General features: G+C 44.6%; 1 protein-coding gene across 3 annotated transcripts in view; it reads left to right on the forward strand.

Moving 5' to 3' along the window:
* TBC1D1 (TBC1 domain family member 1) overlaps positions 1-17,526 on the forward strand; it is a 224,504-nt gene that overhangs the window by 69,617 nt on the left and 137,361 nt on the right. Inside the window, exon 1 of one of the 3 annotated variants that reach the window (XM_036263989.1) lies at positions 4,361-4,411. The exons of the other annotated variants lie outside the window; for them this stretch is intronic. Coding sequence (XP_036119882.1) covers positions 4,382-4,411 — 30 coding nt within the window. The 5' untranslated portion in view covers positions 4,361-4,381. Of the gene's footprint in view, positions 1-4,360; positions 4,412-17,526 lie in introns of those variants that run through there. 3 annotated transcript variants of the gene reach the window in all.

The raw sequence follows: 17,526 nt of genomic DNA on the forward strand, positions 1-17,526 counted from the left end.
AGAGTGAGGCAGGAATGTCAGGGTTTGTTTTTTTTTGGGGGGGGGCAGTTAGGGTCAGGCTGATAAGGGAGCAATTCTTCCAGTTCCTGCCCGTCTTTCCTTTTTAAAGTCCTTCCTTAATGCCTCAGGAAAACTGTAATGGTGAGAGATTAAATCATCCTTTTAAAGTTACTTAGAAAGACGGCAGTCTTGTATTTTCTGTAGATATTCTTTGTTTAGATCTCTGCAGTCCTACCTGGATAGCCTATTGCTCTCCACAGAGCAGTCATTCATACACACACACATTTTTTAAAATAAGGGATCTAGAACTATGGTAGTAGTTGTCAAGCCTGGCTGACAATCAAAATTACCTTAGGGGAAAAAATACACACACACACACACACACACACACAAACACTTTTCCAAGCTTAAGTAAACCTAGAGGTCAACACCAATATTAATCTCTCTGGCTGAATTCATTTGGCTGACATTTTATTTGGCTGGGTGGAAGTTTTAATAATTGAGCAGCCTTCCCAAGATGTCACAGTTCATTCATTCCTTATTGCCTCACACACGGCTCTCTTCCTACCCTCTGAGGTCTCTGAGAATTCGACCCTGCCCTAGAGTAGCCAAATCATCAGCCTTTGTTCCCCACGTACCCCCTTTGGCACCACTGGTAACTCTGATAGACATCAGGTCTGAAAGAGAATCACAGGGAGCTGTTAAAAATTACTGATCCCTGCCTGGCCTGTGGGGCTCAGTGGATGAGCTTTGACCCATGCAACAAGAGGTCACCAGTTCGATTCCCAGTCAGGGCACATGCCCAGGTTGTGGGCCCCATCCCCAGTGAGGGGCATGCAGAGGGTGGCCAATCTATGTTCTCTCTCATCGATGTTTCTATCTCTCTCTCCCTCTCTAAAATCAATAAAGGAAAAAAAAAATACTGATTCCTGGTCTACATACAGTTCTTCCCTGGGGGGAATATAGAGTTTCCTGGGAGAAGGATACATTTTTCAGCAGCAGGAGAGTGGTATTTTAAGGAAAATTGTTTTATTTGAGTCTCGGATCAGTTACATTGTCTGATGTTAACAGTTTCCTTTTAATGAAATTCCAGATTATAACAGAATTGCTTAGTGCAGTGTGACTGGCAAGCTACATGTTGGTGGTGAATTAAAATAAGATCTTTCATGTATACTTCTTCTTTTTTTCCCCCCTGTATTGATTTTAGAGAGAGAGGAAGTGAGAGGGAGAGAGAGATAGAAACATCAATAAGAGAGAACATCGATTGGCCGCCCTCTGCATGCTCCCCACTGGGGACCTGGCCTGCAATCTAGGCATGTGTCCTGACCGGGAATCGAACTGGCGACCTCTTGGTGCATGGGTCTACGCTCAACCACTGAGCCACACCGGCCAGACTCATGTATACTTCTTAAAATATTTGGTGTTAGAGCTCCACACCCTATAGTCTATCAAATCTATCCTGTAAAATTATTGATTCTACCCAGTCCTGGACCAGAGGGACCTGGAGCAAGGGGAGATCTCTGTGAGTCTGAAAGATATGTAAGCTTTAGGCAAGTTCTGAGGAAGGTCTGCAAGAACCTCCACCGGGATATGTACGTGTGGAGACCTGGATTCAGGTTTAGACAAATGAAGCTTTGACGTCTCGATTTCACCTTCGCACTATCCCATTGTAACTGTGTTACATTCAGGATTCGGTCTGATTTCAGTTTCTTTTTTGGTAGGAAGTGCAATTTTTATTCTCCTAAATTTAATGTAATTTCTTTTTGCCACTCCACCTCCTGCCCAAGTGGCAAAAAATTTATCTCAGTCAGAAGTAATTCAGGTTTCTTCAGTCAGTTTCGGGCTCCTCTTATTCTCTCCTCAGTGTTGCTTCTAAGTTCTGGGCATTCTCGTGCAGCTCAGTCCAGGGTTGGAGTGACGGAGTATGACGATGTCTGTCACCAGTCCAGTGTGCCCCGCCTGGTCCTCAGCTGCCCATCCACTCCCATCAAAACTATGTTGTTGCCTAGGAACTCTCGAGATTTCTCTCTAGCTCAGCTAGTTCACACCATTCCAAGGACAGAAGACAATTTCAGCTGCCTGCTTAGAGGGCTGTTTGTCAGTAATTTTATTATGATGGTGATGATTATGAGACTGATGTCAATGAATATTATATACTAGTGCATTCTCACACTTTAATGTCCACACTAGCTACCTGGAATCGTGGTGAAATGAAGGCTCTGACTTGGGAGGTCTGGATTAAGGCAGGACCTGCATTTCTGACAAATTGTCAGGTGATACCGAGGCTGCTGGCCCATGGACCGCACTTTGAGCAGCAAGGCTGTCAACTCGGAAGGGCTCTGACTTTAAGGGAGCTCTCAGCCTCTATCTCTTCCACTTGCTTTGGGAGATGATGTGGTAATAGGGAAAGGTTTGGTTCAATGGCTACAAATGCACTCCCCTTTTCTACCTCTTAATTTCTTTAGGGAACATCTCTGCTTAAAAGAATAAAAGAAAAGCACTTCCCTAAGATGCTTCTAAGGCTGTTTTCAATTACTCAGGTACACTCTTAGAATGATATCATTTGACTTCCCTCATGCCTTTATCATATTTCTTATTCCCATGTACCCTACTGTGAAGGAGATAAAAAGAGATGACATTCTCCTACCTCCCCCATGATCCTCCTCTTGGTATCCACGCCTTGAGTGTAGACGAGACTTATTTCCTTACTTTTAGTGAATTGAGAGAGTACAGCAGAAGTCTTAGGATATAACTTCTGAGATTAGTTTTATACCAGCAATTTTCAGCCAGTGTGCCATGGCAGGCACACTGGTGTGCTGCAAGAATTTTTAAAACATACAATACCTGATTATTTCGTCAGGGGCCCTGACCTCTTTCCCCTAAGATTGTCAAATAAAAAGAAATGACAACAGCCAACACAACAATAGTCATCCAGTGTGAATGAATAAAAATTATACCAAATTTTTTTTTTTTTTTTGGCTAAAGAATGTTAGTAATTAGTCCATGTGTGCCAACAGATGAAAAAGGTTGCAAATCGCTAGTTTATACAACTGACTTCGCTCTTTCTTGAATGACTTGCTCTGGGGTTGCAAGCTGCCATTTTGTGAGCAGCCCTTAGGAGATGACCACCCTGATGCAGCAAGAAACGGAGGGGGAGACCAACAGCCTGCAAGGAACTGAATCCTGAAAACAATGAGTGACCTTGGAAGGGGATCCTTCAGTCCCAGTCCAGTCTTGAGATGACTGCAGCCCCAGCTAACAGCAATCTCAAGAGAGACCTTGAGCCACAGGCACCCAGCTAAGATATTTCTGGACTTCTAGCCTACAGAAACTGTTGTTTTAAGCTTCTCAGATTTGGAGTAATTTGTTACTCAGCAATAGATAACTAGTATACCCGCCTAACTCAGATGCCAGGCATTTGGGGAACATCATTACACCGTCCTACTAACCTATCATGAAGATAACGCACAATTAATATGACAAAAGGAAAGAGAAGCACATTTCTTGGGATAGGGTGACTATTGGGAACTCAGCGAGAGGCTCGCTCGGCATGACACATGTATCCACTGCTAGAACTTTGGCCTTTTCTTATTTTATTTTTTTCAACGTGGAACTCTCTGATGTCTGAGTTTGAGACTCAGCTTAACCTTTGTAGCTGTAAACTGACTACACTTGTCTTAATCATCTCGCCTTGGAAGAGAACTGGTGAAATCAACATTTCTCCTGTCGATGAAACCTCTGGGCTGGCAGGAGCTGAAGGTTCTTTTCCTCCGCCCTTTTTCTAGTCTCAATAGCTGAGTTGTCTGCCTGAGAAAGCCACCTTCGATTACAGAAAGGTTATTAGGGGCTGCGGAAACACTAGTCCTTTTGTTACCAGCAATCTCGAGAGTTTAGGGGTGGGGGTAACCTCTGGCAAGTTGGGCGGGCTTTGTGCTCAGTCCAACTTTGGGGCTTTTATCAAACCTCAGAGACAGGAATGTCGAGCTTAGAAAGCGGCGTCCCCAGTCTTCAGGGTTGGGACTCCTCCTCCCGGAGCGGCGCTGGGCCGGGCAGCCCGGAGCAGGGAGACCCCCGCGCCTCCCAACTTCCCGCCGCGCGCCGGGCGAGCGGGTGGGCGGGGTGAGGGCGGGGCGGCCGCGCTCCCTTTCCTTCCCTCCCCCGCGCTGTCCCCACCCACTTCCCTTGCAGGGTCCGGCAGTGCTGCGGGCGCTACCTCTCCAGGCAGTAACGAGCGGGGAGGAGCCCGCCGCCGCCGCCGCCGCGGGGGGAGCCATGCCTGCGCCCCGCTGCGCCCCGAGCTCGCCCCCGGCTGCCCGCCGCTCCCCGGGCCGGCGGCGGGAGTAGCGGGAGCGGTGGGCGAGGAGCCGCCGCCCGGCCCGCGATGTCACCATTGTTCAGCTGGGTGGCCAAGGTAGGCGGCGTCCGGTTAGCGTCGGGCGGGCGCCCGTTACCGCAGCGGACGGCCCTGGGAGCCGGTGTCCCGGCGGGTGCGGTTCTGGGAACAGTTGTAACCGTCGGGCCGTCGGGGTCCGGAGCGCCAGGAGCGCGGGCGGCGCCTGCGGCCGGGGTCCGACTGAGCCCTGGCCGGCGGCGGCGGAGGGCGCCCCGTGGCCCCGAGTCTGCGGAGGGAGAACGTCCAGTGCGCCCGCGTCGTTGTACTGATGGTTCTCATTCATTCGTATCCGTCCCGGTGTAGCAAACCGGCAAGTGGTGTCACGCCCATTGTACAGGTGGGGAGAGTGAGGTTGACCCGGGGGCTCAGGGATTCGCGATCAGCTGCTCTGGCGCCGCAGCCCTCCACCCGTGTGCGGTGGGTTCACCGCTCGGTGTTTTCCCGGTTTGGGGACCTGTGTGTCATTATCCTTGATCTTGGTGTGGAGTTGGTTGTCTGGGATACCACACCGAGGATGTCCACAAGGCTGATGAACTTAGTGCACCTAGAGGGTGCCTGTCTTTTGTTTTTAACTCCCTTGTTTCAATGGCAGGTTTTGAAGTCTGAGTTTTAAATATAAGTTCTTTTGCTCTCTATTTCCTTACAGTTTTATTTTCAGAACATTGGCGCCTTCAGAATAACTGAGCGTTACAAATACAGACCAGTTTCACTATTGCTAAAATGAAGGGATTGGAGATTTCCAGAGTTCCCACCAGTTGGAGAACACAGTCTTAGAATAATGCCACCCTGGATTACCAGGTGTTTGTGCGTTTTGAATAATGCATCACTCACAGCCTCTAGGGCCTGCAGGGCAGTAGGCATGTTTCTGGCTTTCTAGGGACCCCTCCCTTTGCTAGCACCCTAGCAGGGCTGCTCCTGGATTATGGCAGGTTGAGTAATAAACTCACATTGAGAAAATCTGTTAGCCATTTTTTGACCCTTTATGGTTTCTAATTTGGTGGTTGTTACAGCTCTAGTTATGACGTAACACTTTTAGACTGTTATTTTAAAGTAAATTTTTATGAATACCTGTTTATGAGGCAGGTAAGGCTTTGCCTGTCATTTAAGTTACAATAAAGTGGGGACACGGAAACCAAATAAGATTAGTTATTAGACAGGTGCTACGTCCTATTCCGTTACTGAATCCTCACTAGAATCTTCACTTCCTGAAACACAGCTGGTGGTAAAATGAACTGACAAAAAAAGTTTTGAATCGTTGTAATTTTTTGCCAAACAAAAATTTATAATGCCCAGATGTTATGGTTTGAAGTGATAGCTAGTTGGCTTTTATAAATAATGCTACATTTTAAAAACAGTATTATGCAGTTTAAAAAGGAATTCAGGATGTGTGCTCCGATTATATTTTACTTACCCATTCTAAGTTGAGGATTTTGAATCTGCTTTTATATTTTTATACTGTAAGGCCAAAAGGAGAACAAACAAAACAAATAGAAACTCAGGTTTTTAAATTATAAAAGCAATAAGAAGTAAATCTAAAAAACCCCCAACTTATTGCCAGTACTTGTTTATAGTTTATTTACTTTTCCAAAATACATTTAATAAAGTGCTTTTCTCTGTGGGAGTGAGATGGACTTCTGTCTACATTGGCCTTCGGAGGTGCCAGTGAGAACACCAGACTAAAGCCTTATTAAAAAAAAATCATCATCATCATCATCATCATAGTGACTTTTACAAGGATTGTCAGTCAGCACTTTTGAAAAGCTTATGTAAATGAACTGTATGTTAATAATTTGATCTAAATTCTGAATCACGTTATTCTAAAGTTATTTAAACTGCAGAACAACAACACACCAAAATGTTTTTGGAGCAAATTTATCAGTTGTCAGCATAATTTTTAAAATACTGTTATTTTATATTTTATTTCTTCTAGGTGGTGTGCTGTTATGAATTGCATCGTGAAATTGATTTTTATAGACAATACGTTATTCCGTGAGAGCTTTTAGAATATGAAAGTTCACTTCTTGGGGTTATAGATTATAAGAGTGACTTTCTGTGGAACTTATTTGGTTTTCAGCTTAGAGAAGTCATTAACACACTTTGCATTATAGATTAGGTAATGTTTTAAAAGCAGAAGCAAGAGGCACAGATAATGCGCACAATGTGCATATTCCCCAAGTGCATTTATATTCGATTTTAGAATGACCCTTCAAGAACACACAAATGCATATAGCACACACCTCACACAAACATCTCATTTTCTTTTCAATTTTGACCTTTGCAAACTGCATCCCCACAGCTGGCAGGGAAGGAGAAAGGGAGTGGGCGTAGCTTGAAGCAGATGGATACCCGAACATGAATTTGTTGTTCTTGGGTGATGCATTAATATTGCATAACTATTTACAGTGAGCAATTTTATGGTGTAAGAATAAGGCCAAAAAGGGAAGAATTTTTTCCAAAGAGATTATCTGTTTAAAAAAATAATATATTTTTTTGGTTTATATTGGGCATGACCTGGAACATTAAAGCAGGTGTGCATTGTATCACAAACGGGGCCAGGTTATATAGAGGTGTGATTTCTTCATCAGTCTTTTCATAGGTTATAAATAAAAACAAACCTCTCAAGTTTTGTGATTTTTATATTAAACCTATACTCCAACAAACCTGGCAGTTTTGAGTATTTCTACGCCTCCATGTATCAGTTGGTGAAGACTAACCGCAGAACTGTCAGGCATCTGAATTTACTTCAGTTTGCACCTGCCTGCAAAGATAATGGCTAAGATTATAATCTTAATTAGTGGATTATAAATATATATGTCTATTTACCAGGTAAAATGGAAAATGGGACCTAAATATAGTCACTGTGTTCTCAAATCCAAGTGCAGTTTTATATAGTTTAGGCCCTGTATTCAGTTATTTTCCATGAATATTTATTCAGCAGATGGTTATTGGGTACCTTCTTTGTACCAGGCACTCTTCATGCCCTGGAGAAGTTAGTTCACTTTGCCCAATACGTTAATCCTTTAGAAAGTACACCCTGAAGTTTAGTAAGCCAAATACTTAAAAATGTATTAGGGAAGGAATGAATCCTTTTGTAAAACAAATAACTGATTATTAATTGATATTTTATGTAATACCAGGTTTCTCATGTTTTGGCCTTGCTTATAGCCATGATTCACTTAATAAGTCATTCAGTAAAATGTTTTTTGATGCAGATATTTATTGAGCACCTACTATGTGGCAGATACTATTTGAAGAACTAGAGACTAATCAGTGAACAAGGACCTCCATGTTTTTATGGAGCTCGAATTCTAAACAGGAAAGACAGCTGATAGAGGAGAGAAGTAGACTAATAGATGAGCAAGATAATTTCAAATAGTGGTGAGTGCTAGGAATTAAACAAGGCTGCTTGATAGGGTGACTGTGGCCTGCGGTGTCGAGGAGGTGATGTTTCATCAGAGTGGTAAGAGGGTGTTAAACATCCTTCAGGCAGAGGGAACAACAGGGAACCAGGTCTGGAGGTGGGTGGGACCAGGTGGGCCCACTGAAGCAGCAGGAAGAAGGCAGGTGTGACACGATAGTCTAGAAGAGTAACCTGGGCCAGGCCATTAAAGGCTCTGTAGGCACCTTATGGGTTTGGATTTGCTTTAAAGTGCAGTGGAAGCCATTGGAGGGTATAGAAGAGCGGAGGGACGTCAGCTCATGTATACTGTGGGTGGAAGCAGAGGGACCACTAAGGCTGCTGTGGTTCAGGCAGGAGGTGATAGAGGTAGTTTGGACTTGGGTAGTAAGGAAGAAGCATCAGTGGATACATAATTGTTGTCTTCTGAAATGATGTGACCCAGTGGCTTTGCTATCTTGTTTGTCTGAGGTTACTGCAAATGACCAGGTAACTAATTGCTTCTTCCATGTTGAGTATAAGTGCAGTGTGTCCTTTGTCCAGCTGCTTCTAACCACGACTTTCAGGAGCAGCTGTGCCTGGATGCTGGGCTTATTTATTGACCTTTGAGGTTTTCTGCAGACTGGATCAGCCCACCTTGGGTGCCTTAGATCAGTTGGACTTGCCTTTCTGTTTACACAGCACACAGCAGCCTTCCTGTAAGGTGTGATCTGACTTGCTAGTGTTCAGGCAGCAACTCTTGCTGTCTTGCTTAAAGTCAGCCCCATGTTGTTGTGTCCTAGCTTAATGTGATGGGTTATTTAAAAGTATATATTAAAATGTTTTCTTTTTCCTGTAGACTTATATGGCTTTTAATTAGTGGATATTTGAGTTTAATAAAGAGGGAAAACTTGTTGTCATAGTCAAACCATCTCTAGAATTTGAAAAATGTGCTGACTCTGCTCAGCAAAGCTAGTGTAGCCCTGAATGAGATTCAGCAGAGAGCCTGTGGAGAGTTTTGTCTGGCAGTGGCAGTAGCTTCCTCTGGGCTTTGGGAGCTCTAGTTGCTCAGAGTGACAATAATTTGGGCCCAGGTAGGTTTTACCGAGAGAGAATGGAGAAAAGCAGGGATAGAAAGTCCATCTAATCCATGAGCCCAGAGCAGATCTCCTAAAGATAAAAAAGCAAATTATAGTTTGTTTTCCACATTTCCTAAACTGATCTTTTTTGTCTTCTAATTTTTTTTTTCTTTATTGATTTTAGAGAGAGAGGAAGGGAGAGGGAGAGAGAGTTAGAAACATCGATGAGACATCGATTGGCCACCTCCTGCATGCCCCCCACTGAGGATTTAGCCCACAACCTGGGCATGTGCCCTGACCGGGAATCGAACCGGAGACCTCTTGGTGCGTGGGTCAATGGTCAACCACTGAGCCACCCCGGCCGGTCCTGATCTTAACCTATATGTGCCTCTCAGTTTTCACCCCCTTTCCTGAAACATCTCTGATTACTCATTCATTCATTCATTCATTCATTCGATGAATTGTACTAAACAGGATAGAGGGCATTTCCTCTGTCCTGTGGGAGCTGCTCTGCAAGGCGACGTTGGACCACGAGCAAGCTGGGCTGTGGCATGGGAGATAAGGAAGTGGCCAGAGAGGAGTCAGTAGAGGGCAGCGGGCAGTTGGAGTAGCATGTGCAGAGAAAGGCCTGGAAGCACATTGGAGGAACCTCAGTCATAGGCTGTCGGTCAGGCTGGAAGGCGAGTAGGGAGTAGCAGAGGCTGAGACTGGCCCAGTGAGCAGGCGCCAGGATGCATGCGGCATACCGACCTCTTCAGAGGAGCTGATGTTTTATCCTGGGGGCAGTGGGGACCCTGTAGGGACTAAGCGGATCTTTGCCCAAACTCTTGTTAGCCACGTAGTCCCTTCTGTGTGAGGCCTTGAGTTATAGTTGTTTGAACATTTTATCCCCTCTCCCAGCCTGTGGGCTCCATGAAAACGGTGGTGGTGCGCTGTGTGCCAGTGTGTACAGATCACTTGGGCTTCTTGTCCAGATGTAGTTCTGCTTCAGAAGGTCTGGCACGGGACCTTCCAAACAGGCAGTGCTGACGCCCCTGCTCCCCTGGCCATACTCAGTGTGGCTTTTCTGTTACCTTGAGAAATAGGAGTGGCTCATTTTATTTTTGGAACAAATGCCATGGTTTCAGGTTAGTTCCTTGTATCTTCTGGAAGGGTAACAGTGGAAATTAATGAAATAAAACTTTTAAAAACTTAAAAACAACAGTAACCTTGAAATTGGGTGTTTGGGGAACAGGAGTGGAAGGAAAATTTTGCACTATGTACTCACGCACCTTTTAAAAATTTTGAACTTTTTACATATTAACTCTTCAGTTTATTGAATTAAAAAAAGTACATTGGCCATTCATTCCTCTTGGTAATATCCCAAAATTCCATTAGGATATTCAAATAGAGTATAAATCTGTTTATTATTTAAAAAATAGACTCCATCACCCCCCTTTTTCATTAAAATTTTTTTTTCCTTTATTGATTTTTTTTTTAGAGAGAGAAAGGACAGGAGAGGGAGAGAGAGACAGAAACATCAATGAGAGAGAACATCGCTTGGCCGCCTCCTGCATGCCCCAGTGGGGATTTGGCCCACAACCCAGGCATATGCCCTGACTGGGAATCGAACCAGTGACCTCTTGGTGCATGGGTCGACGCTCAACCACTGAGCCATACCAGTTTGAAAAGAGCAATTATAGGTTTCACAGCAAAATTGAGCAGAAGGTTCAGGTAGCTGTTCTGTTCCCGCACATGCACAGCCTCCTCCATTATCAACATCCCCAACCAGGGTGCTACATTTGTTACAGTTGATGAACCTACCTTGACACAGTATCAATACCCAAAGTCTGTAGTTTATACTATGATTCATTCTTGGTATTGAATATTCTGTGTGTTTGTACACAGGTATAATGACATGTGTCTGTGGTATCGAGCTGAATAGTTTCACTGTCCTAAAAATCCTCTGTGCTCTGCCTGTTCGTTTATTCCTCCCCTTACCCCTGGCAACCACTGATCTTTATAGTTTTGCCTTTTCCAGAATATCATATGGTTGGAATCATAAAGTATATGTTTCTTTTCAGATTGGCTACTTTCACTTAGTAATGTACACTTTACTTTTAGTAATGTACAGCTCACTTTTTAGTGCTGAATAATATTCCATTGTCTGGGTGGACCAAGTTTCTCCATCTACAGAAGGACATCTTAGTTGCTTCCAAGTTTTGACAATTATGAATAAAGCTGCTGTTAACATGTGTGTGCAGGTTTTTGACAATTATGAATAAAGCTGCTGTTAACATGTGTGTGCAGGTTTTTGTGTGGACATAGGTCTTTGCTTCCTTTAGGTAAATATCAAGGAGCACATTTGCTGAATCATATGGTAAGAATACGTGCAGTTTTGTAAGAAGCTGGCAAACTGTCTTCCAAAGTGGCTGTAACATTTTACTTTCTACCAGCCATGAATGAGAGTTCCTGTTGTTCCTCATCCTCACCAGGATTTGGTCTGATCAGATTTACAGAATGTGGCCATTCTAATAAGCATGTAACAGTATCTCATTGTTGCTTTAATTCGCATTTCCCTGGTGACACATGATGTAAAGCACCCCCTTTATTTTTATTTTATTTTTTAATTTTCACCCGAGGATAATTTTTCCATTGATTTTTGTTTTTAGATAGAATGGGAGGGAGGGAGGAAGATAGAGAGAAACATTGATGTGAGAGAGAGAGACGTTGATTGGTTGCCTCCCGAGGTACATGCCCTTGACTGGGAATCAAACCTGCGGCTCTTTGGTCAGTGGTTGATGCTCTAACTGCAGAGCCAAACAGGCAGGCCCCACCCCCACCCCCTTTCTTTTTATTGTTAACTTATAAAAATTAAAAATAGGAAATTAGTCCTTTTAATTTTTATTTCATAATACACAGTGATATCCAGGAACATCTATACAACAAAAAGACAAAACTTTATATGGTTATAATTGTGAATCTAAACTTAAGTATTCCTAATTTTCCCATTATCTCTATTATCTTAGATTTTACTCCTGGAAGGGTGATGAACCAGCAGTCTATTGCATTATTTATTAGATTTATAAGAAAGACATAATGGAAGAATGTTTCTAGTGTTCATGTACCTTGGTACTTTTTCTGCAAATTATTTTTATATCTGTCATGTGTTGTAATGGGATTAAACTCACAGGCTTTGTTCGCTTTGGTTGAGCTTCGCTGAACCTGTTTTCTCATCTATCACATTAACTTAGTCTATTCTGTATTTATCTTTGGAAAAAAAAATAGATCCTGCTTTAAAAAATTGAATAATGTCAAAATGTGCTTAGGAAATGGTGAAGAACATTAGTAAATGTAAACTATTTAAAAAATGGTTGAGTTTGTAGTTTCAGCCCGTGGCTTTTGTGCAGCTGTGGTGCTGGGTGCTGTGGCCCCAGAGTTGAGCAGGACATGGCCAGCCTCCGGCCGTCTAGCAGGGGGAGGGACACCGTGAAGATAATGTAGTGATGATACAGAAGCAGGCACAGGGAATCGCTCAGCTGGGGCTCCCGGGGAGACCTTTGAAGGAGATGAGGTCTGAGCTAAGTCTTCAAAAAAAAAGATAATGGGTTGATGTGGTGGATTACGTGGATTGTGAAAAAGAATAGGAAATGCTAGTGGTAGTTTTCCAGCGTGTTATGGAATTATTCAGGGTTACTTTCTGGCTCTGTTTGCCTTGTTTTTGAGACCAGTGATTTTTTTTTTATCCTCACCCGAGGACATTTTTCCATTTTTTGTTCAGATAGAGTGGGAGGGAGGGAGGGAGGGAGAGAGAGAGAGAGAGAGAGAGAGAGATAGAGAGACATCGACTGAAAGAGACACATCGAGTGACTGCCACCCACACAACCCAACCAGGTCCGGGGACAGACTGCAACCGAGGTACGTGCCCTTAGCGGGAACCAAACCTGGGTCTCTCTGGACCGCAGGCTGACGCTCTAACCACTGACCCAAACCAGCCAGGGCAAGACCAGTGATTTTTTACCATGGGAAATGATTATGCAGATATAGGGAGACTCAGAGTTAAGAAGGACCCTTTCCTTCCCACTTAGTAGTTATAGCTAGCCTGTTGGTCATTCTGGTGTAACCAGAATGTAACCTCGAGTGCAATTCCATTGGCTCTTCTACATGAGGAAACTGGGACCCAGAGCAATGAGCACTTTCATCTGAACAAGCTCACACAGCTGGTTTGTGGCAGAACTGAAACCCAAGTTCTTGGACCCGGGTTTTGCATATCTTGTTAGTGTTGCCTGCTCGCTGTTTGTGCTTTGTCTCTAAGGTGTATTACTAAAACCAAACGTGTGTGTGTCTATCAGACAATATGTTGTATTTCTGAGTCCTTGGTGTAATCTGTGCACACATGTGCAACTCCGAGCCGGCGGAGGAGCTTGTGAGAAGGGGGCAGAGGAAGCCGGCTGGGCGGAGAGCCTGTGACATGGGAAGGGGCCAGAGATGCCCAAGAGCCTGGGAGGCCCAAGGGGTTGTGTGAGCTGTGTGCGGGAAGAAACCAGGACCCGAGTCTTTAAAGAGAATGGAAGCCCTGGCCGGTTTGGCTCAGCGGTTAGAACGTTGACCTGCAGTCCAGAGAGACCAGGGTTCGGTTCCCACTAGGGGCACGTACCTCAGTTGCAGTTTGTCCCCGGCCCTGGTTGGTCATGAGGGTGGCAGCCACTTGATGTGTTCCTTTCAGGTCGATGTTTCTCTCTCTTTCTCTCTCTCCCTCCCACTCTATCTGAACAAAAAATGTCCTCGGGTGAGGATTAAAAAAAAAATAAAACAAAAATAAAAAGAATGGAAGTTGCCAGAGCCCAGCGTGGCCCCCAGTGTTGGGCGGCAGCGGCCTGCTGACTTCACTTACTGCTCCGTTGCAGGAGGGCGCCGTGGGAGCCGGGGAGGAGTGCATGATGTCGCTTCTCCTCTAATGTGGAACATTGAGTTTGCTCAGAAAAACATCACCTGCAAAGAGGGATTTAACAGGAGGGAAAATTACATTAGCGTTAATACAGCCATGGAAAGGAGGAGATAATTATGTTTTTGAGCACTTAATAAGTGCCAGCCATTATGTTGGGCGCAGTCAACGTCCACATATGATTGCAGAAGCAATGGACTTATTCCCGCCTTGTGTATTTTTTGGAAAAGGAGATGAGGAAGCCGAAGTTCAGAGGTTGGATCAAGTGTAGCTGTTCAGATTAAAGCGTGACTTGTCTGGCTCTGAGCCCACGTTTCATCTGCTGCACCTGTGCTGCCTTTGCTGCAGGGGGTCACAGCTTGGGGTCAGGGTGTGGCGCAGGCGGGCAGAGCTGTGGAAAATGGCTTGTCCCACAGAGAAACTTTTCTCCCTTAGGCGAGGGGCGTAAAATGTTCAAGTAACCTGCTTTTATTTTGATTTTTTTCTAATCCTTACCTGAGGATATTTTTCTATTGGTTTTTAGATAGAGTGGAGGGGACGGAGGGGGGGGAGAGAGAGAGAGGGAGAGAGAGAGAGAGAATTGATGTTTGCCTCTGGCATGACCTGCACCCGGCCAGGATTGAACATGTAACCCATATAGATGCCCCTGACCGGGAATTGAACCTGAGATTTCATTCTGAGAGCAGATGCTCTAACCGCTGAGCAAACTGGCCAGGGCCTAACCTGCTTTTAAAAGTAGGTGTGTAATATTGAAGCTATACAAGAAGTGGAACTAATAATATTTAAATCCTGAATTTCATGATGTTCTTGTCTTGATTGGGGGTGGGGTGGAGAAAAAAGGAAATAAGAGAAAACGTCACTGGTAGGAAAATTGAAGACAGATTGATTGCGGGGAGGTTAGGTGCAATTTGACAGACGGAAAGAAGTTAGTTTTGAGATGACCACAAGCCTGAGTTTTCTGTTTTCTTATTGACTTGAATTGGGGGCTTTAGAGAGTGTTCATTTATTTTCTGATGTTCTTTTCAAGCACCAAGAAACCATGTTTCGTAGTTACTAGGTTTCTCTGGAAAAATTTCCCAGTGTTAAGAGTCTTCTGAGTAGGCTCTCCAGAGAGTGCAACCCCAGTGGACATTTTCCCCGCCTGTAGCAATGCACCAGACCGGGCGGGAGTTGAAGTTGCGCTGGAGGCCCAGATTGGCCCTGAGTTTGCTGTTTAACCTTGGCCAGAGGCCATGGGCCTGATCACCACTACCCTGCTGCCCATCAGGTAGCGCTGTTTGGATGTCACATCAGGTGATTAAGTGAGTGGGAACTGTCAGGCATTCTTTAGCAGGAGCTTGTCTAGGCAACATGGTGGGTGAGCCATCTATTCACAGTAAATTTCTTGACTTATACTCACGTTATATACCTCCCTGGGCCTTAAGTCTCGATCTGTGAAATGAGGACATTGTGCTGAATAATTGCTACGATTCTATTCAGTTTGGAATCCAGGTCTATATTACTGCAAGTCCGGCCAATCATCTTAGATTATCTACCTCTGATAAGGAAGAGCGGGCCTCTGGAGCGATTGGTCTGGGACACATCTTCTCTCCACCTGTTACCAGTGGAGATATGACCTCCAACAAGCCCCTTCTCTGTAAGCATGAATGTGCCCATTCACAACATGGGATCATCGCCATCCTCCGGGCTGTGGGGGATTCATCCAGATGACATATTTGGAACAATGCCTGGCTCAGAGAAGCACTTAATAAGGGGTGAGCCATCACCATCATTGCCACCGCCACCATCATCATCATCATTGTGGCATTCAGAGGAGACCTTTACAGTTGCTTAGTTCTGTACTCTTGATTTTCTTTTTTAAAGATGAAAAAATTGGGGCCCTCCAGAGGTCAGGTCACTTTCCCAAAGTCATAGCTTAGGTGTTCTGACTCTTAGTCCGGAGCTGTTCACATCACCCGATACTCGCTATGAATTTTTCTGTTGTTTTATCACGTTCTCCATGAATTAAACATAAGCCCTGGTTCAGTAGTACAGAACAAGAACACAATGCTTTTGGCCACAAGTCATTTAGATCAGATCAGGGAGAATGGGGCAGAGAGACTTTCACAGGCTGCTGCCACCAGCAGCCTGTGCGACCTTGCCCAAGGTTACACTTTGCCTTGATTTCTCCTTCCTTAAAGGGAGCAGCTGCTCAGCTGTTTCTGAAACCCTCTTCATCTCTCAAAATACTATGAAGAATTTCTTCACTTTCATGGCTGTTAAAGTCCAGGAAATACTGTGCCAACCAAAGATGTAGATTCTCCAATTTTGGAAAACTTTAAAAATAGGAAGGAAGTTTGTTTATTTAGCAGAGTGCATAATGTAGGCCCTCCAAAGGCGGAGAATAGGCCAAATGGAATTTTTCGGAAGTTCTTTTCACAGGGTGGACCCAAAGGAAATCACTCATTGGGTGATACACTTCAAGGTCTTTGAGACAGTATTGCTTAGAGAGATTTGCACAGGTCTATTGTGATGGCCTCTATTGTGTCAGGCCTTTTGTTTTTTCATACGTGCAACTTTCCAAAGTTAAAATATTAGAGATTTGTAAAATTAGACTTCAGAAACACAAAGCAAAAGCCCCTGTGCACTGATTATTAATAAGTTAATTGTTTAATGGGCCCGGAATAGTGCGCATATATTTACTATGGTTACACCCTCTTAGGGTTCCAGCAATAGCCACATTACCGAGTTTCTACATGGGTGGAAGGGATGCTCTTCCCATATTTGAAGAATATGAAGGTAATAGGAATTTATGTCACACTGGAGCTTCAGCCCCTTGAGTCTGTACCCCCCAGTGTTCGTGTAGCCAGAAGAGCATAATATCTGCGTTCAATTTTGTCGGTTCTCTGCGGTCTAAACTAGCTGAGATTGTGATCGCTGGCTCCTTTTCCCCAGGGAAATTCCTCCGCGTGCCAGACCACCAGAGTGCACCGTTCTGCACGGTTGTTTTGCAATCGCCACACTGTTTAGAGTAGTCCTGTGACATTTCCAGGCATTCTTGGCCAAGAAAGCCAGCTTCTCCTTCAAGTTTAGTGCTGATCACAATACATTAATGGTGCATCTTCTCCACGCCAGGCACGTGGACAGAGGTGCCAGGATAAGGACCCAGTGCTGCTGCGCGGAGCTTTGGCAGCGGTGTTGTCAGATGCTTACACGGCAGCAGCCCTGCTGTAAAGTGGGCTGAGGGAGATGTAAAGCCTCGAGGAGCCTTTTGGGTCGCAGAGGTAAAAATGTTGCAAATGCAGAAAATCCCACTTGATAATTTCATTGTCAATTTTAATCAGCAGGAATAGTCAGGACTGGCTGTACACTGTTACATGAAACAGCGTCCTTCTCAGAAACATTGTTTTCCTGTTGGGAGCTAATGGTGTGGTTTGGTCATGGGTGTTAAGAAAGGTCTACAGGTCCTGTTTTGGGGGCTCTTTAGGTCTCTGAGAATTTTTTTTAACTTTAATCCTGATTGAATAAACAGGCAGTGAGGCCCCTCTGGCCCCTCTCTGTGGCGGAGGGGCTCTCAGGCCCTTCTGCAGACCCCGGGGGGAGGGGGGCACCAGAGCCTTCATCCCCACATACGCCTGCTGTTAAACTTGAAAGTGCAAGCCCAGTAAGGCTTGGGAGTCTAAGAGAAAACCCCCAGAGTCACTGGAAATTGGGCACTGGCTCTACTGTTCTATTATATATATATTTTTAATTTCGTGGGTTTAGATGTTTTAGT

The sequence above is a fragment of the Molossus molossus genome, unplaced genomic scaffold (assembly GCF_014108415.1).
Source record: "Molossus molossus isolate mMolMol1 unplaced genomic scaffold, mMolMol1.p scaffold_m16_p_1, whole genome shotgun sequence".
NCBI lineage: Eukaryota > Metazoa > Chordata > Mammalia > Chiroptera > Molossidae > Molossus > Molossus molossus.